This window comes from Cottoperca gobio, chromosome 10, assembly GCF_900634415.1.
Source record: "Cottoperca gobio chromosome 10, fCotGob3.1, whole genome shotgun sequence".
Taxonomy (NCBI): domain Eukaryota; kingdom Metazoa; phylum Chordata; class Actinopteri; order Perciformes; family Bovichtidae; genus Cottoperca; species Cottoperca gobio.
The window spans coordinates 12,551,831-12,571,472 of record NC_041364.1 but is presented as its reverse complement, the minus strand read 5'-3'; the positions used below and the strand labels follow the sequence as shown (position 1 = coordinate 12,571,472).

The window sequence follows — 19,642 nt, the reverse complement described above, 5'->3', positions numbered from 1 at the left end:
GTCATGGCCCTAATTCAACAAAGACTTCTGTTGCAGGAAGACTTGGTGTGCTCTGACGTCATTAAACACTTACTTTGCCGATATCAATATGCAATATCATCGACAAACACAAGACGAGACTAAATCTCTCATTTCTTATTTTACATCTAATGACTCAAAAACAGCTTTCATTGACTAAAACTATATATTAGTTTTCTTTGATTCAAATAAGAGTAAAATGCCCAGACTTTAAGTCAACTAAATCTAGACTAAAGGTTGACTAAAACTAACAAGGACATGAATGAATGAACACTATTTCACTGGTGCACCAAACAACTGCACAGAGACTAAATGGTGGTGATGGCCTAGTGGTCCAATCTTTTGGTAACCATAACCACGCATGTCAGCGCGGGTATTTCCCCTGATGAACAGGTCAAGAGCTGTTAACGCTGCTGTGCTTAGATCCAACTCCGTAAACTCAGTCAGTTCATTAAGTCCATTAAAAAGTGTGTGACAAGATTGGTTACGGACCGTGCCATATAGCGGCACCGTTACAGCCTTGGGACCTTTGCTGCATGTCACCCCTCTCTCTCCCATGTACACACTGTACATCTGTCAAATAAATGACCATTTTATATATCCTTTTTCTTCCCCAGATAAATAACTGAACATTTTACAATCACTCTTTGAAATGTGATATTATATCGAAGTGTCTATGTAGGGACTGACCTTGCTCCAGTTGGCTCTCTTCAGCTGGACCTCAGGCTTATACTCCTTCTTAGGCTCGAGCCCATAAGGCAGTGAGGGTGGTGCCGCGGCAACCCAGGTCCCCATGCCAAATGGTGGAGGTGGAGGCATGCCTGGGCCCGGCGGTGGAGGAGGCATACCAGGAAACCCAGGCGGTGGTGGTGGTGGTGGAGGTCCCATCCCAGGTAAGGGTGGAGGGGGTGGCGGTCCTGGCATGCCAGGGAGGGGCGGGGGTGGTGGAGGTCCTGGCATGCCAGGGAGGGGCGGGGGTGGTGGAGGTCCTGGCATGCCTGGCAGAGGAGGCGGAGGAGGAGGAGGAGGAAAACCGGCATGACCCGGCAAAGGAGGAGGGGGTGGGGGAGGAGGTATGCCCGCCTGGCCTGGTAGGGGTGGGGGTGGAGGTGGAGGGGGCATACCTGAGTTTTGGCCAGGAAGCGGCGGGGCAGGAGGTGGAGGGTGCAGACCGGCTGTTGGCACAGGAACAGTAACTGTGACAACTTTGGTCTTGGCCTCTTCCAGATCTTTAGACAGATTTTCAATCTGCGGGGAGGTAAGGATACAGCATCAGAAATATTGATTAGAATACGGCTGGATATACTTCAGTATACTTTAACACCATACACAGTAGTTTATCATATTAGCACGACTTGACTATATATTGTTTATTCCTTGAATTGTCATACATTTTGTACAGCTTTGGCAATTTCCACTATTTCTAATGAATAGCCATGCCAACAGAGTGATTAGATTTGAGAGGGGAACAAAGCAGAACAAAAGAGGGGAAAGCGACACAGAAAGGGATTAAAGACTGGGCAGGCTTGAGTTTTGGGAGAGATGGGAAGAGAACGGAGGACAAGACGCAGAGAGTAAAACATAAAAGGGGGGAAATTAGTCCACAGAGGAATTCAAAGGAAAAAGTTTTTAAGAGAAGGGTGAAATCATTTTTTTATCTCAACACTGAATTACTAATCTCAGTATTTACATCAGTGAGGCACAATTCTTGAGAAAATTGTCCAAGTCATTAAAGTCAGCCAGCTAATATTGGCCTATGCGAGAGGACCGGGCTTTGAATGGAAATAGAAAATGCGATTAAAAAAATACAAGTATAGAGAAGTTTATGTGTGTGAACAGTATGCATGTGACAGAGTGTCTGTGTGCGGCGCGGCAAATTGTTTGTGTCGTTTCCTCAGACTTTGAAAAGAAGACAGTAACAGACATAAAGGGCCTACGAGGCAAGATTTCTTAGTGAGGCAGCAGATGAAGAGTTGGGCACGGCATCACACGGAGGGACAGTGAGAGATCTCTACATGTGAAGAAATCTTCGATGGGCAGTGCCTCAAACACAGAGACAGTGAGCCATCTTAGTATGAGAAGCTTGTCTGATGCCTGGCTGGTGATGCTGTTGATGCATTGGACAACTGTGTGTGCATATGCGTGTTTGGGCTTTTGCGTGGCGAGACGATGACTCTGCTGGCATCAGCCACTTTGGATGAAGCTCATTATGGAAGCTGTGTAGTTCTCTCACTGACAGACGCGCACAGAAACGCACACATAGGAACATCTTCACGTGGTTATAAGCACACATGCACAGAGGCAGACTGTTCTGGGTCACTTGGTGTGTTTGTGAGTTCTGGTGTCACTGTGAGGCAGAGTCCAGCTGGTGTGGCAGCAGGACACTGACAGCTAAACAATCCTCATCTTTGCCTCCCTACTGGATGTGTGCAGACACACACACACACACACACACACACACACACACACACACACACACAGACACAGACACAGTGTGTATCTTGGCCTTAAAAAATTTGGTTTGTGCCATCTCCATCGTTTCCCTTTCTTCTTCTTTCTTTAGTCACTCTTTATACTCCCATTCCCCCACTTTCCACGTTTTTATTGAGTTTCTTAATCTCTAAAGGATTTGGCTTATTCTCACGATATCCTTTTAGTTTTTTCCTATTTTCATGCCATGCTGGCAGTTGGCTAAATCATTTAAGGCCAGGGGGCTTCTGTGTTTGTGTGGGTGTGCATAGATGTTGGACAACTTTTTGCTGCTTCGACTTCTGCAATATTGTGTTCATCTAAGCCTCAAAATATTTTACTTCTTGCAGCTTTAGGAGAAGTTTCCTTTTTGTGTGGGTGTGTGGTTACATCAAAGCAGACTGATTCAATGATCTGACTCAATCTGTATTGATTCTGTCCAAATGTTCTGCTTCTTTTATATTGACAACGGCATCAAACAATGATGGAAATATTGCATGGAGTCTGTTTGAGCTGGTCAACCTGTCCCAATGATTTCAGGAAGTGTCGTACTGGGTTCAGGCGTTTACTGTAAGATTAATTCACACATCAACAATGTATTGAGAGACGTTGCCACGATTAGCTTATTGACTTAATACCTGTGCACTCAAACGCACCAATACAAACAGCTTCTGTTTAGATTTGGAGTTATTACATTTAAGAAAAGACATTGAGCCCCACATACACAGGTGGGTGGGTGTATGTGTTTGCGTGTACCTGCTGTTGCAGAGTGCTTAGCTGTTGTTGTAGTCCCTGGTTCTCCTTTTCTCGGTCCAGCTTAGAAGTGGCCAGCTGTTCTTTCTCTTGGCTCAAGTCCTGCAGCTTCTGCTCATAGTCACCCTCCAGTTTCTTCAGCTCCACCTGCAACTCGTGGCGTGCCGTCAACTCTGCATCCAGCTAATGCACACGCGAAGGGTCATAGAGAGGGACAGACTTAGTTGCAATATCCTTAAAAGAGCTAGATAGACTTTTTTGTGTCGTGGTCAACTTCAAGAAGCATTGTCTTGAGGACAGTCAATAATATCTTCTCAGTCTTCACTCAGGCACGAGTAAAAGGTCCCATTGGCACCAGGACTGCACAGATACTGCGCCAGTGTTGTGAAAATGGTGTTCCTGATATGTTTGTGTAAGGAATATTCAAGCTAATCGTGTGCAACTTTGTCTTATGCAGTACCGCCAGTGACAAACAAACCCCCTGGATAGGCTGAGTAGGCAAATAAAACGTACCATGCATACAGTAATATCATACCGATACTATGAGAGAAAACAACAACAACGTACGTTTATTTTTGAGTAACCCTAAAAATACCATTAAAGAAATAATACTGGATATTAATGTCATTAATAGTAATATCTTTAAATATTCTAAAGCATTCTTGGTATAAAATAAAGGCTGTGTAAAATGAACAAAGAATGGGTATGGTTGACAGACAAGTCTTTAAAAGCGAGATCATTTTTATTAATAATTTAAGTTAGAGGATGACTGAAGAGCAGTAAAAAATCTAAATGAAATAAACAAGCTTTTAGCTTCCCGCTTAAGGCTGCAACAGTTTTCGTCTCTCAATGACCTGTAGAAGCCACTTCTTGACGTCTAGTGCTTTCAGTTTCATTGTATAATTCAAACTGCAAATTAGTGTCAATTATTGAGTTAGGATGCTTTAGTGCATTTGATAAGCTCCATTCTCACTTTCATTTTAAAGCCTACACATCCATAAAAAAAGAAATATTTTATTCCCAATTTTAATGTTCTCACTTTCATACATTGTCAAGGATTTTTCTTCTAGGACACTTGACAAACAGGATAAGAGTATTTAAACAGATGACTACATGAACACACATGGCTGTTTAATTTGCCGACAGCAGATCCGTTACTCTTGCTGTCAGCGTCCTGACAGCCTCATCCCTAATTCCTGCCAAAGAGTCTGCCTGCAATTACCACTAGCACTATAGTGTGTGTGTGTGTGTGTGTGTGCGTGCGTGCGTGCGTGCGTGCGTGTGGTCAACGAAAATGAATCCAAGTGTGTTCATGTAATGTGTGCTTGTGTAGATGTGCGTGGTTAAATGGATATGATCCCATGTGAGTGTGTGTCTTTATGCCTTGCCTGAATGAAGGCTGGTTACAGCTCCCTCTTTGCAATTATCCTGTCACTGGGACAGGAACATCAGGGCAGCAGCACACCGCAATCAAGGCATTTACCCCCTTGTGTGAATGCGTGTGTTTTTTGCTACCCTGTAAGTATTTATCTGTCAGACACGTGTAGGCTCATTCTCTTAGTCACCCTCTGTCCCTCCCTTTTTCTCATCCCATGTCAGACAAACCGTAGTCGCATAGAATTTCATTACGATCCCAATGTGTGTATGTGTGTGAGGGGGACGTGTGAGCTTTTAGAAAGTATGTTTTTCTTTGGATTGTAATAACTTGTGATCTTCCGGGATGACATGTAAATACGTCTGTGTGTATGTCTTGATTTTCGGTGTGAATGAATTTGTATTGTATTTCACCTTTTTCTCCAGCTCAGTTGCCTTGGCCTGACTGGTTTCCACCTTGGTCTGGTCCACCATGTTGTCTGTGGACAAACGGAGAGGACAGAAGAAAGAAAGAGAGAAAAAAAAAAAGGTGGTGGATAAAATAAGGGTTTCAGACAATGCATCTGCACACCGTCTGGATGTGAAGACATCGCACCCTTCAGTCTGGCACATGCTGTGTGTGTATACATTCACAAACAGAGGCATACACACAGAGCAAGCTTTCCCTTTATCACACTGCTCAAAGTCAAGATTCGTGAGAAGATTGTGGAGGCATCTCATTACAACAGGATGCCATCTGTTGCACGCTGCTTCTACACTTCATTACCTTTTAAGCCTCCAATACATACACCTTTGTCTGACTGTGTGCCTGTGTGAGAGAGGTGGGAGCACACTCATTCCCCTCTATGCGAAATACATCTCACACCATCTTATATCCAGTTTTTATATTCAAAAAATAAATATCTTATAACAGTCTAGAATCAGAGGTTCTGCTCGGGAGATGACAAGGTGAGGAGGACACCAGCTGACCAACAGGGTACTTTTACAGAATAATTGCAGGGCCTACAGGTGGTTCAGTGCCCAAGGGCTTACCGAGCAGGTGCAGTAAAAGAACTAATTAGCATGAAGATGAATGCCACAAAGTCACTGGATCAAAGACAGCTAATCATGATGCCCAGGAGAGGGATCAAACAGATAGATGGCAGAGATGGAAGAGCTGTGAAAAGCAAAAAAAGAAAAGAAAAAAAGAAGAAATAGCATAAACTTATAGAACGCGAATTATACAGATTGTGAAGAGCTCAAGTTTGAGTCTTCAGTTGCGATGAAAATATGGCGAGTGGAAAAAGGAGTTGAAGCTATGCAAGTGTCCTTATATGTAGATAAGCTAGTAGGCAAGGCACAGCAAAATGGGAAATCTATTTTGTGAAAGAGAAGATTTTGCCAGATGAAAGAACTTCACAATAATATGCCAACCCACATACAATTTCAGAGCGTGCATTTGTGTACGAGTTTACATGGTTATTGGATGTGTAATGGAAGAAGGGGTGGGGGGTGGGGTGGGGGGGGGTAGGGGCTGTTACTTCTGTCATGGTGGCGAGGCTAAATGGGACAAACTTGGAATAGAGAGCACTAAGGGAGACAGAATGTAGGGGGGAAACTGTGCTGAATTTCAGAGTTCAAAGAAAAACACTAAATAATGCATGCAGGGCAGAATTGGGCTGCTTTCCACCGATAATAACTCTGGCAGCCTTAAAGGAGGCCAGCCAGTTTGTGTGTATGTCAGGACGCATTTAGAAGCAGTGCAATTAGAGCCTCCTGCGGTGAGCAACGGAGACCTGCCATAAAGGAGTATTGAACTCTTGAGACATGGCCTGCAATTCCATTATGCTCTGGTTTAGTTTGTTATATTCAGCAGGTGTTTCCTAGTCAGCATTTAGTGCCGTCACTCGAGTCCACAATTTCTACATGCACTTATACCAGTATGCACCACATTTCACCAAAATTCAGCATTTCATGTGTGTCTACAATAGAGAGAGAAAGTTAATGACATGGATCAGTGGCCATCATAATGCTTTCTTGATGCTCCTGGAAAGGGCTGTGTCACATTACCCCTGTAGCTGGTCGGCACTGTGTCTTGCTCACAGGCACTTAGAGGATAGGCTCACAATTTTTCAAATTAATACTATAGTCACATACCCCTATGTGTGTGTGTGTGTGTGGGGGGGGGTCTACGAGGTCTACTCGTTCAGTGTGTAGAAATGTATTCGAAACTTTATCAGAAGCCAATATGAGGTTTCAGCAGTCTGTGTTAATCAAATCAAGTGAGCATCCTCCAAAGTCTTTTTAAGAATTCCCTTTTTTCTCTTTCCCCCCGACGCTGTTTTCTTGCTGAGCTGCAGCAGAGGCATAGTTACACAAAGAGGGAACTTTGTACTGGAAAGGCAGTAACTTTGGAAGATACTCAACTTGATTTGATTAACTCAAACTGCTGAAGCCTCATTTTAGCTTCAGATAAACTTTGGGATGTATTTTTGCAAGAGAACTGTAGATTTAGTTTCTTGTCACTCCCATTGGAAGCACATTAGGAATGGGTCTTTTATTGGCTGGTATGAAAACGAGGAAGGACCACACCAATACTTTTAAATTGTAAACCTATCCTTTAAACATAGGTACATTCACACGTGTAGCTGGGCACTGCTGACCAGTGCCTGAGAGTTACAATCGAAGCAATCTATCACTGTGTGTGTCAGGGATCAAATATGGAGGAGAACAAAGAAATCTCACCTTCTATATTGTGAAATCAGACTCTGGGATTGCTTAGTTTGAGATAAAGCTTTAATCCTCTTGATTAAGTTAATTGTATACCACTGACCTTTGACTGTAAAACCTGCGGCACAATTCAGCACACAATAATACACTCCTTCTCTGGCTCCACCTTGTGGCGTTTCTGGGCCACTACACAATTGTCAACCATGGGTACAAATTGTATTATACACTGTATTATTGTATTATGACCAAGGTTAAATAACATAGGGCAGGGATAATAATATTGACAGCAACACGGTAATGTGTCCGTAGTTGGAGAGTGGCTGGACAAAAGTGAAATAAGGTTGAAAGTTTCAACCCACGCAGCACTGTGCCACAACGGTCCATGTGAATTTTGGGTTGATTTGAATAAGGTCTGTGAAATTTCATGAATATGGCTCTGAATTGTAAGGTTGTTGGGTGATGAGCAATAAAGTCTTGCGAACACTTGAAGAGATAAAAAGAAAGACTGAGTGTGCGTGTTCCGGTCTATGAAACTCACCTATCAAGCCTTCAATGTTGAGGCTGAGGTTACGGCACTTGAAGTCCGGGTCCGCTCCATTCCTGTGAAGCACAATCTGAGCGATGCACTCGTCTATCAACTTGTAGTACTGAGGCCTGCGGGAAGGAGGGAGTGACAGATTCACAGAGAGATGGATCAGAAGACCGAGAGAAAGACGTGGAGAGAAAGAGAGAGAGACAAGGGGAAGATAAGATGAGAGGTAACAATGGAGGACAGTTAATATGTGGTGCTGGGGAAAAGAGAGAATGTGTCACTCTCTACAACACACTTTGCATGTTGTGTGCACAATGACAATTATAGCAATTGTATGTTCTTACAATACCAGTGTAGCCTGCATTAATAAGAATTATGGGACTGAAAAAGAGCAAGTAGGTTCATTTGTTCAGACAAATGTGTGAACACATATGCCTTGTCACTTTGTCTTTGTCTGCAATTGAGATTGGCTGTCTGTGTGAGCATGACAGTTGGAGTTTCTTGTCACAATGATTGATTGTGCACAACTGTGTTCTTTAGAGTGTGTTGGTGTATGTCCGGCGCCCCGTGTCTGAACAAGCCGGCTTCACACAGACACTCAATTTTGGAGGCGTCTTATTCTCTGACCCCATTAGATGCTGCCAGAGTCACAAACTCAATACTTTATTTATTCTGTCTCCCTGCATTCTGTCTCTCTTAGTCATTCTGCCTTTGTCTAACACTTCTTCCACTCCTTCAATATGCTTCAAGGTTTTTTTCTAAAGCCTAGATTTATCCGTGGAGCAAGAGAGACATCTAGTGTCATTCTGTGGAACTGAGTCAAAGTCAAAAAGATTATTTTATTCGGCTACATCCTAAATCTGACATTCTCCACGAGCCTGAACATAAGGCTAAATAAATTGAGCTAAATCCTAAAATAAATATACATGTCATTGCATTTTTAAACTACATCTATCACGCTCTGTACAGTCGGTGCATGAGTAGAGGTATGACCATTCATAGGAGTGCATTTGTGCATTCTAGAGAAAAGGGCTCTGTTTCCACTTGAGATTGAAACACACAAGAGCAAAGCAGCGGGTACTCTTTCATGTATTCCCATACACATGCTAACCCTTCTATTCCCTGTACTTCCCTCCCTCATTCTCTCAACATCTACCTAGCAATTTACCTAAACTCTCAATTTCTTTCTCATTATTGTCTCGCCCTCCACCTCACTTCTCTCTTCATCACTGTAATTATCAAGCTGCATTTCCTGCCACTCTACAGCTCTCCCTCCCTCCCACCCTCACTTCCTGTCTCTCTGTGGAGTCCATTACGGACCACCTCTGTTGTGGATCACTAATCACCTGGATGGAAAAAGCAGGATAGGAAAGAGGGAGAGATAGAGGGGAGGGGAGGTAAAACAAAAAAGAAAATCCTCAGCTGGGTCCATTTGTTTGGACCAACCTACCGTTTCCATCCTCACAATTTATTTCCCAAACTGTGTTAAAAAATAAAACTACAATTTCCTGCCTGTCTGATACCATCAAGGCAACACTGACCATCAACACAATGAACTCAAATCAAATGGTGCACATGTTGTTGTGTGTGCTTCGCCTGTTTTCTGTGATATTAAGTAAAGCACAGCATTCCCTTTTGTGCTGCCGAGTGTAGATGGAGAAGTGGACATGCATGTGTAACTGTGCATACACGCCGCAGTACAACTTCCTTAACATTATTCTACCCCCGTCTTGTCATTCAATTATTCACTCTTCCTTTCTGTTTCTCTAGCTAAACCCCCAAGGGCTTTGGAAGACACAGGGAGAGACATTAGCATATTTCTAGTGATAAGAGGTGATGGCGTTCATTTCTATTAAAATGGAATTGGACTTCTTTGCATGTATTAATTTCTCAGCCTTTGAACGGTGCTCTAGAAAACAAACAGCAAATGGAGGACAGTGCCGAGAGGAGGGAGACGGGAGGGAATGGAAGAAAGGAAGGAAGAAACTACTACTTCTTAAATTTTCCCTTTGTTTTTCCTGCTTTAAGACTGCAGAATAAAATGCCAGTTACATCAGTACCTTCCTGTATACTGTATATATGATATGGCTGTATGAGGCTGCAATAAGGACTTTTAATTCTGCCTCCTAATTCTAATTCTTGAGTACATCTCTGCATATTTGCCTTTTGCTACATGCAGCGTTTCTCTGCATGTCCAATCATTCAGCACATTTGAATAATTAGCTTTATTCTAGTTTTCACCCATAAATGACATGTGATGTATGTTAATGACAGAACAGATGAGTACATCACAGATAACACAGACTCTAGTCTCTTGACACAAAGAAATATCACACAATCACATCAGCTCTAATATGTGAACGTGTGAGCCGGCACATGTGTGAGTGTGTATGTGTCCATGTGCTACCTGGCCAAATAGTCATTCCGGATTAGCAGCAGGTGCTGCATCACGGACAGGAAGTGGGTTTCGCCCTTGGAGTCCTTCACAGTGTTGACTAGGATATCAAACACTTCCCTCACATCATTGAAGCAAAAGCAGTTAAGGCTTAAGTAACACAATGAATAAAAGATTTACACAACATCTTCAGTGACAACTCTGATTAGTCTTCTTTTGCTGCATATACTACGTATTTACTGGATAATTTGTGCACTTCAGAATTATAGTGAAATACAAGTCAAATAGAGAGCGGACTTTTAGTCCATCTGATAATCTGTGTTGTAAAGGAACAATGTATTTTACAACCATTACAATCAGTTATTTCACAACAGTATGTTTATGTTTTCATACTTAATTTGACCTCAAGTGTTCATTTAGTGTAGCAGTGAGGACGGCAGACTGCGTACACACTGCATTGGTTGCCCCTGGGAGACACCTGGTGTTTAGAATGATATTGCATGTCAAAAGCTGGTAAAATCCCACCACAAAGGGTCGGATATTTACGTGTTCACATTATCAAAGTGTAGTTGAATGAGTCATCAAGTCAACATACAACAATAGAAATGAACAGATAACTAAGAATTGATTGGACTGACTCTTATCTGTATAACAAAAACAGATTATTCAGTGTTGCAATAAAGCAGCTGTCAAAGTCCACCGGTGGTCAGAAGTTGTGCTGTTCTTTACCGCACTGCAGATGAATAGCAATTGTTTGTGAGATGCTAATTGGCAAAGACAGAATTTGTATGCAAAATAGTCCACACGGCGTTACTATGTCTCTAGAGCCTGAAAGATTATGCTTATCAAGTATCAAAAATATTAATTTCTGTTTCGAAAGAAGGAAAATGGTCAGGCTTATAATATATAATGTGATTTTGTGTAGATTGCTCCTTGGAAACTCGTTCTTATAATGAAATTAATACATCCATATACTTCTATATCATATTTGTGTGAATCATACATATTCTTTCATTATAAGACAACATTACAAAGGTTATTCCTTTCGCTCATCTAACTAGAAAAAGCTAAACCACAAGCAAAGTTATGTTGTAACCAGGTATTTAGATTTTCAAGGTCAAAAAGTAGACCCTGACAATTACTACAGAGGGACAATTTTGTCCAGTGGAAGGATATTCCATCTCAATGCGGATGTCATCAAGACGTGCTTTGAGGTCCTCAGAGTCATCTTCCGCCTGCTCATCAAACACCGTAAGTTGCACCCTCAGCTCTTCGTTTTCTATCATCCGCACCTCCTGCAGGGAGAGCGATGGGGTGTAGGCGGAGGGAAGAAAAGGCAACGGGGAGAATGAGAGGAAAATGTGACAAACATTGAGTTTGGACAGTTGAGAGAAAATATTTCACAGCATAACAGTGTGTCTCAGCCAGGAAGCAAGACAGAGACATCAAGAGAGACATGAAGAGTAAGGACTTGCAAATGGTTTGTTGTTACACTTTGAAAACATCAAAAGAGAATTTTTTCCGTACCGTCAGCAGGTCTCTGAGTCCCAATCTTAGCAGTTCAGAGCGAATATGGATCCTGAAGTCCAACTCTTCTCCCCGGCTTATCAAGGCATTGATTAGCTGCATGCAGCCACCCTGCAAAAAAAACACATGGGAAAGTTAGCTTCACTAGTGTCTAACTAACTTACTGGATAGATAACTATAATAAAAAGACTCAATATGTCAGCCGAGTAAGACTTTTACAGTGCAGCTTACATCAACTAGTGCCGTGTATCAAATGCAACTGCATTAGTGTCATTGTCAACAAAAACACACATGGGGATTTATAATTGTTTAAATGTGTGTGTGTGTGTGTGTGTGCACCTTAAGAGCAATGTTGTGATTTTTCATGCCAGTAAGGAGAGGCTGGAACCTCTCGATGTCCCGTCTCTCTGCCTCTTCTGTAATGGCCTCCAAAACACGCTCATGACTACAAAAAAAACAGACAAATCATATAAAACGTTGCTACATGTTGTTACTAGAGACGCATCGACTTATTCAATGACATGGTGTCAGCATTTCACCAATGCTTACAGGTTTTCAGAGTGCTCCAATATTGAGATGGCAGAAAGCAGCTTGACAGCATCCACCATCATGTGAGGCACCCGGGGGTTGATGGCTTTGACCAGCAGAGGAATTCCCTCAACTGACTCCAGCATGGATGTCAGACCGTACTAAAGGGGAGAGAAAGGAAGTAGAATGAGAGAAAGCAGAATGAGGTAAAGTCCTTTAAAAATAATAATAATAATAATAATAATAATAATAATAATAATAATTATGCAGCAAAGCAAATATCAGCCTTTCAGTTCAAATGATAGTGTTTACATCAGAATCAATTTCTCTCTCACATCATTGACACTCAATTACCGGTGTGTAATTATTAAAAGTGATAGATGTCAAAGAGATTTATACTAATTACATAGTGTCAGAGCCATTGAAACGCTGCAAACTCAAAGCAGCTCTCAGGTTATCAGTGCCTACCAAAGTGGGTCACATTGACTCCATACTGCCCTCTAGAGGAAGCATTGCTACACTACAACAAGGGCACGAAATAGGATAAAAGGTATTCAATTACTTACAACTACGTGCCACAACTATGTGCAATCATAGCAAAGAAAGGATTAGGTGTTTTGATGCAAGAAGAGAAACAGTCGATTTTCTTACCTTGTTATTCATAAAGGCTTTTAGACAGCGAATGATCTCGTGTTGACATTTCACTCCCATCATTCTAGTTAGTGGACGAGAGAGAAGACAGATACAGAAAGACATTATAAACACATTGCTAAATGGTACAATGGCCTGTTCTGTGGTATAAATGTCTTACGGGTTCTCCTCTTTGTCCTCCTGTAGTTTTTTAAGCAGATTCAGCAGCAGGGCCAGCCCCTCAACTCCGAAGTTCTGCACCCAACTGGAAGGGACAAGAGCACATGATTAGCACACTGTGCCTTTCACACTTTATTGTACGTTTTCTTTTTTCATTGGCTTTTCCCTCTGTGTAATGTCTTTTTCCTTTAATGAAACTTAAGGAATATTCCCTCCTGTGGGTGATGCTGGCTGATGAGTTGCAACAGCACAATCATCCCTGTTGTGTTTGTGCATGAAGCTGATTGCAATTTATGAGATTTGTCTTTGCAAAATGGCTCAAGATCTGTGAAGTTACACGGTGGTCATGAAGCATCCATCACGTCTCACTTGGATTGAGTTCTGGACTCCATCCCAGGATGTTGACACAGTTCACTTGAAGCAATTCTTGTATTTGCAATGATTTATTTTCATAGGTACTGTATGTATCTGTAAATAAGTGCACGTGTGTATTACCTGACAGGGTTGTTGTTGAGTGAGACTCGCAGAGATTCCAGACAGCTCAGCAGCTGTGCTTCTCTGTACTCTGACTTTAACTCCTGGATGTACATCATGGCTGATTTGGAGCTCTCCTTCTGACTTTGACCCTAACCAACACAACACAACACAACACAACACAAAAATCACTTTATATTTCTCTTCTTACAGGATGTAATCGGTGTTATTTTCACAAGCACACGGCAGGGCACCAAGGGCAACATTGTGTACATTGGATCTACATTTCACCAATGAGCATATTTGTGTAATGTCTATAACAATCCAGTCTTGATTTGAGTAAGGAAACACTTCAACTGCATGAGCAAAAGGCAATCCCTGAACACAGTTAAGGAAAGGCCTTTGACTGCACATTTCTCTAAATCTATCTGACAAATGTGTCTGATCTGAGCACCTAAAAACACTTTAGTCTGGCTTCATACATTTCATCACATTTGTTTTAAAAGTGAGTATGACACAACCCATATGTAGCACTATGTGTTTAGCAAGCGCTTTGTTACTTGTACTGATTTTAGTCGGTGCTTGAAAAAAACAACGACTGCATGAAGCCGTCTGCAAATTCCCTGCAGCACACTGTATTAGCAACATTTATTTAGGTACTGACAGCTTTAGACGTGTGGAGGTACTGGGAGACCATCTCTCGTTTGATCATAATGTCTTTTGCCCTCAGAGGCTGCTGCTTCTCCCCATTCAGGTTCATATCCACCTGGAGAAAGACGAGGGGAGGCGAGGAGAAAAAGAAAGAAGTAGGGTGGAGAGATAAACAAAGTATTTTTGAGACAAGGATAGCATGATGACACATATGAAAACTCAAGCAATAAATAAACAACAAATATACTAAAAATGGAAATCATAGTGTTTAGAAATGTGAAAAATCACATTAACACTTTTCTCTCCTAAATTGGAAGCAAGGGATATAAAGCCCTCAGTGGGAAGTTAACAGATGCTTTAACAGGAACTTTAACAGTAAGAGCAGGGGTGGCTTTGATATGCTAAGACATTGATATGCATTATTAGATAATACTACATTATTTATTTATTTCAGTCTCAAGAGATTTGTCCTCTGTGTTGTAAGGCAGTCCTTCACATGTTTGTTAAGCATACCTATTTGGAGCAAACACAATAATTAATTATTTCACAATTAAAAAAGGTATTTGTGAGTGGAATATGCCAAGTACACGCTTCCATGGCTGTTCAGAAGAGATAATGAATAGGTGATTCTCCAAAGCTGAAGCTCCAAAGCTTTCTCACACACACACACGCACGCACACACACACACACACACACACACACTCTCTCTCACCAGCATCTGTTCGAAGAGTTCCAGGACGTATTCATCCGAATGATCGTGCAGCATAGTAGTCTGAGCATTGAGTTCATAGCTGGCAGCTGAAGAGTGTCGCTGACCTGGCACGTGGCTGGGCTTTTCCTTGTCCTTTTTCATCCTCATGCTGGTGAATCGCTCCAACTGGATTAGCAGAAAACATGACACGGGTCAGAGGCAAGAGGTCAGAGAGAAACTGCAAAGTGTAACCATCACTGTAAGGCCACAAAACAAGGTAACAATCCCTAATCATCTCCCAATGTTAAACCAATGTTGAATACATTAATAAAATACACAAGGGCTATTTCTCCCTTAGTTTTGGGATATCACTTTTTCTACAACGGTAGAGACCTTTTAACAATGTGAGACGATGATTAGGGATTACAGACAACAAAAAGTTTTTGCCAACAAACATTGCAACACAAAGTCAACATGCAGTCAACACTGACAGGCGCAGACTCAATCAGACTCAATTTTAACGAAAAGTAGGGAATTTCCTTCCTTCGGGTTTTAATGACTTTGTGTGCATATTGACCCTCCATAATGATTCATGAATAATAACCTGTCAATGTGTATGATTCTGGCGTAACTAGTCTGTGTGGCAAGCATTTCATGCCGTCAGCGTGCATCTTCAAAGCATTCACATCCAACACGAGTACAGCACAGGACAAAACACAGGTACAGAACAACATCTGTGTTATGGTGGATTAGGTTTGTGTTGCAGACGGGCACATGACGTTAAATGGATAATGGTGAGTTGGTTTATTAAAGAGGACAATGACAGATGGACGAGTCAATCACACAGGTGATGGTTGCAAGCAGTAACAAACCTACCTCATCAGGAATCAGGCGTTTGAGTTTCTGTAAAGGATGAATGGATGAAAGGGGGATTTTATTTGAAGGATAAGAAAAAAATCAAACAAACGACAGAGAAAAACAGTGACAAGAGGGGAGGCAGATGGAGGGAGAAAAAGAGAAAGAATCAATTAGACAGAAATTATTTATGACAGGAAACAGATGCAAGAAAATGTCTACAGAGTTCATGAGGGATTCACAGCAGGATATAATAATACATCACTGTTATAACTCAATGCAGTCATTGACACACATCTCAGGAGAATTAAGACATTTAAATTAGAGTTTAAGATGAGGTAATCAAGACACCTGGAACGTCATAATTACATGTGTGACCTGTTAGTAGCAGATCGGTAGTCATCACTCAAACAGTCAAAGGCCGAGAGACCTCGATACATTTTTAAAGAGGGGAAGTGCCAAATCTAATATATATGAAATGCACTTGCATGTCTCGGCCACAAGGTGTCAGGCTACATCCAATAATGTCCCCATAGGAAACACATTGTTGGCAGCACCACATTCAAGCGGGACAAACACAAGCTCTGACAACTCCATGCTCGAGCCAATAACATCCACATGTTTAAGTATATTATTTAGAACTAGTATCACAAAGGAGAAGGGGAAAACCTGAAGTGAAAAATACTGCTTTCAAGAATCTTATCAAAGTTAACGTAGGACAATATCAACATTGTATTCTTGATTGTAATTTTGTCTTCAAGTATTAAAATTAAGAGGAAAGCTTCTTCCACATATTTTGACGGAGCAAAGCTAAAGTCACAACAAACCTCCAGGTGCTTCACTATGTCAACAACCTACAAGACAGAACAGCATCTCATTTAAGGACCAAACACAGACAGACTAAAAGCAGATAGTGCTATTGACATGTTTCCCTTCTCCTGTCAGCTAAAGCCTATGTAGAAAGGTGCAATACAAAAAGTAAAACATGAAAAAGTAAAAACAAGTTCTTCCTGCATTTCTGCTTCTTATCTCATCCATCAGCTACTCTGTTGTAAACAGACCTTACCCGGATATACTATGGTCAGATGTTCCATTAGATTAAATCAAGATATTTTGAATAACATTTGAATGAAGACAAAGTAGATTTTTATGTCTAAACACGAGATCAAAATAAAATATATGATAGACAGAGACATATATATATATGAGAGAGAGAGCGAGAGAGAGAGCGAGAGAGAGAGCGAGAGCGAGAGCGAGAGAGAGACTGATGATGGGAAGAGCAGTCAAGGGAAGGATGTTTCCGCTTACACAGCTGCCAAAGCAGCCCCTTAACCCATGCACAGTCAGGGGCAGAAAAAAAAACACACACACACACACAAATGTTGTGGTGTTATTCAACCCACAGAACGGAACTATACAGTTGACTGTAGTCACAGAGGATTGTGGGTAGTCGCACGGGAAACTGAATACGAGTGTGTCAAGAACACAGCGATAGCGGTAGATGGGGAGGAAGAGACAAAAAACATTTGTGAATTCATCAAACTAAGTGTAAAGTTCAGCTTTTCAACCCACGAGTACATTTGACAATATATGCACTCGTATACGGAATGAGGAGGTGCAAATGGGCCGACAAGTACTGTCTCTGAGTCTGAGGGGAACCATAAAGGCAACAGTGAACCGCTTTCAACCGCTCCGAGTTCCATTAAATGAATGTGAGCTAATGCCAGCGATGATTCAAGTAATAGTGTAATTGGTTATTCATACAGCTGGACGGTATAGTTGAATCATGTAATACCTCAATATTAATGAGATTATTTTTCTGATATACAGCATAACAAAATATGGCTATGAATGCAAAATGATGTATCAAATAATCTAATTGTTGTTCAATGTGTTTCACTGTTTAGCATAAAATAAGACAAAACTCCTTAAAACATAAGTGTTAGAGTTTAATTACAATCAACTTGAAATCATTACATTGAATAATGATTTTGTAAAAAGTATTCCATAATATGATCAAATAATCAGTATATCGATACATACACAATGATACTGAATTATTCCCCAGCCCTACTTATTCATGACACTCTCAGAAGTATAATACCAACATAAAAATCAGCATGAATGTATAACTTAGCTGCACTGATCCTTAACATAACACTGATATTATTATCCACTGCTTCAACAAACTGATGCTATTAAAATGGACAAAAATAACTGAGTAGCCTTTGTAGCAGCATACCAGCATACTGGTGAATAATAAAGGGCATACGGGTCATACAAATAGAACAATAGTACATAATTGAAATAAGATAATCAAATAACAAAGCCTGTGTATCACTTATATTTGGTATTGAATTCATACCCCACCATCTTTTCACAGTGGGAATGGATGGTCATTTTCTCAATTTATCCTTATCCTAAAGTGGGTAGTCGGTAATCGAATTGTGACCGCCAAAAAAAATGAACTACCACTCACGTACTTTATCAAGAAAAACTGCCAAAAGTGCCATTTCTAGCATCTCAAATGTGACGATTTAATGTCTAAAGACATGTTCTAGGGATCAGTGAACTTCTTAAGGGCTTTTTTTAACAATTTTGTGACAACTAATAGACCTAATAATTATTTTGTAAAAGTAATAGACACATTGATGAATAATGGAAGCTTCCTTTATTTGGTTTTAGAAGGTCCCCCTCACTTTCTCCGACTACAAAATCAAGAATGGTGCACAGATTGCTGCTTTGTAAACTTCTTTGTAGGCCCTCCAATGCCGACACAAAGCGCTTTACAAAACAACCACACATACGGACAGCCACACATGCAGATACATAAAGCCTAAGTGTTCCAAAGGGAGCGTTATAACACAGCCTTGAAGACAGAAGCAAAAATAAGGAGGCTAGGGAATGGGCTCTGTCTGTTTCTACGACCAGACAGTTTAAGAGAACACAAATCAGCAGATGTATTTGGCTTGTGACACTGACAGCGATATAATGAGACAGTCTCACACTGTTGCCGATGTTTCCATGTGTGTGTGCGCACCCGCACCTGTCAGTGCATACATACTTAAGTACCAGGTCCTGAGAGTGGTGAGAGATTTTGTAAATCAAAGAAAGAAAACTAAGTAAAGGCAGTATGGCAGAAATCAGAGTGGCCACTTTTACAAGCAAATGAGTGAAGCAGCAACAGTTCTGTCAGAGGGCCAGTTGATTGATGCACACTAGGGTAATGGTTGGGCTGCACAATAGGGATAATCATTTTTTTTGTACAGCTATTATTGCAAATGTCATAAGAATGTGACATGTTTTGTATGCGTCTTGAGGCTAGATTTACAATTTAGTTGAATAACACCCCATCAATATGGTATTATGTAAATCTTATATCCTGCACGTTCTTCATTCCTGTGAAATACTAATAGCGGTGTGTCCACAGATATTTGTCTAGTTGAATATGCATCGTCACATAACAAAATCATTAATGTTTCATGTTATATGATAATGCGAGACACATTTGTTTTAGTTCTGAATATATCCAGTAGGCGACCACTTTATAGTAATCATAGGGCTACACAGCAATGGCATGAACAAATTAAAATGAAGTCATGCCAGCACAGGTAGAACTGAGATCAGCCATGACGCTGACCAATTAAAGCTTGTGAGGCACTAGTAGAGTTTTCTTATCAAAGCAGGATTATAGCCACTGGATGGTACACTATCCTGGAAGTAGTGTTCAAATGAATTGACAGAAGGTCTTAAAGTCAAACTTAAGATGGATTTACATATACTTATTTTGTCAGCATGAGTCAGTTATCAGAGATCTCCATGCAAGAATTAATGTCAAGCCCTGCCTATTATTGTG

At 41.1% G+C, this 19,642-nt stretch overlaps 1 protein-coding gene across 2 annotated transcripts in view; it reads right to left on the bottom strand.

The window, feature by feature from the left end:
- The window catches only part of diaph1 (diaphanous related formin 1), an 86,811-nt gene that overhangs the window by 53,216 nt on the left and 13,953 nt on the right, over positions 1 to 19,642 (bottom strand). The window contains exons 2-16 of one of the 2 annotated variants that reach the window (XM_029441323.1): positions 15,808 to 15,834; positions 14,953 to 15,117; positions 14,254 to 14,355; positions 13,611 to 13,741; positions 13,117 to 13,200; positions 12,957 to 13,020; positions 12,327 to 12,466; positions 12,117 to 12,222; positions 11,778 to 11,888; positions 11,427 to 11,545; positions 10,263 to 10,379; positions 7,862 to 7,977; positions 5,029 to 5,093; positions 3,244 to 3,423; positions 709 to 1,266 (exon numbers count right to left, since the gene is read on the bottom strand). In XM_029441323.1, coding sequence (XP_029297183.1) covers positions 709 to 1,266; positions 3,244 to 3,423; positions 5,029 to 5,093; positions 7,862 to 7,977; positions 10,263 to 10,379; positions 11,427 to 11,545; positions 11,778 to 11,888; positions 12,117 to 12,222; positions 12,327 to 12,466; positions 12,957 to 13,020; positions 13,117 to 13,200; positions 13,611 to 13,741; positions 14,254 to 14,355; positions 14,953 to 15,117; positions 15,808 to 15,834 — 2,085 coding nt within the window. The remainder of the gene's footprint in view (positions 1 to 708; positions 1,267 to 3,243; positions 3,424 to 5,028; positions 5,094 to 7,861; positions 7,978 to 10,262; positions 10,380 to 11,426; positions 11,546 to 11,777; positions 11,889 to 12,116; positions 12,223 to 12,326; positions 12,467 to 12,956; positions 13,021 to 13,116; positions 13,201 to 13,610; positions 13,742 to 14,253; positions 14,356 to 14,952; positions 15,118 to 15,807; positions 15,835 to 19,642) is intronic. The other variant, XM_029441324.1, reaches the window with a different exon arrangement.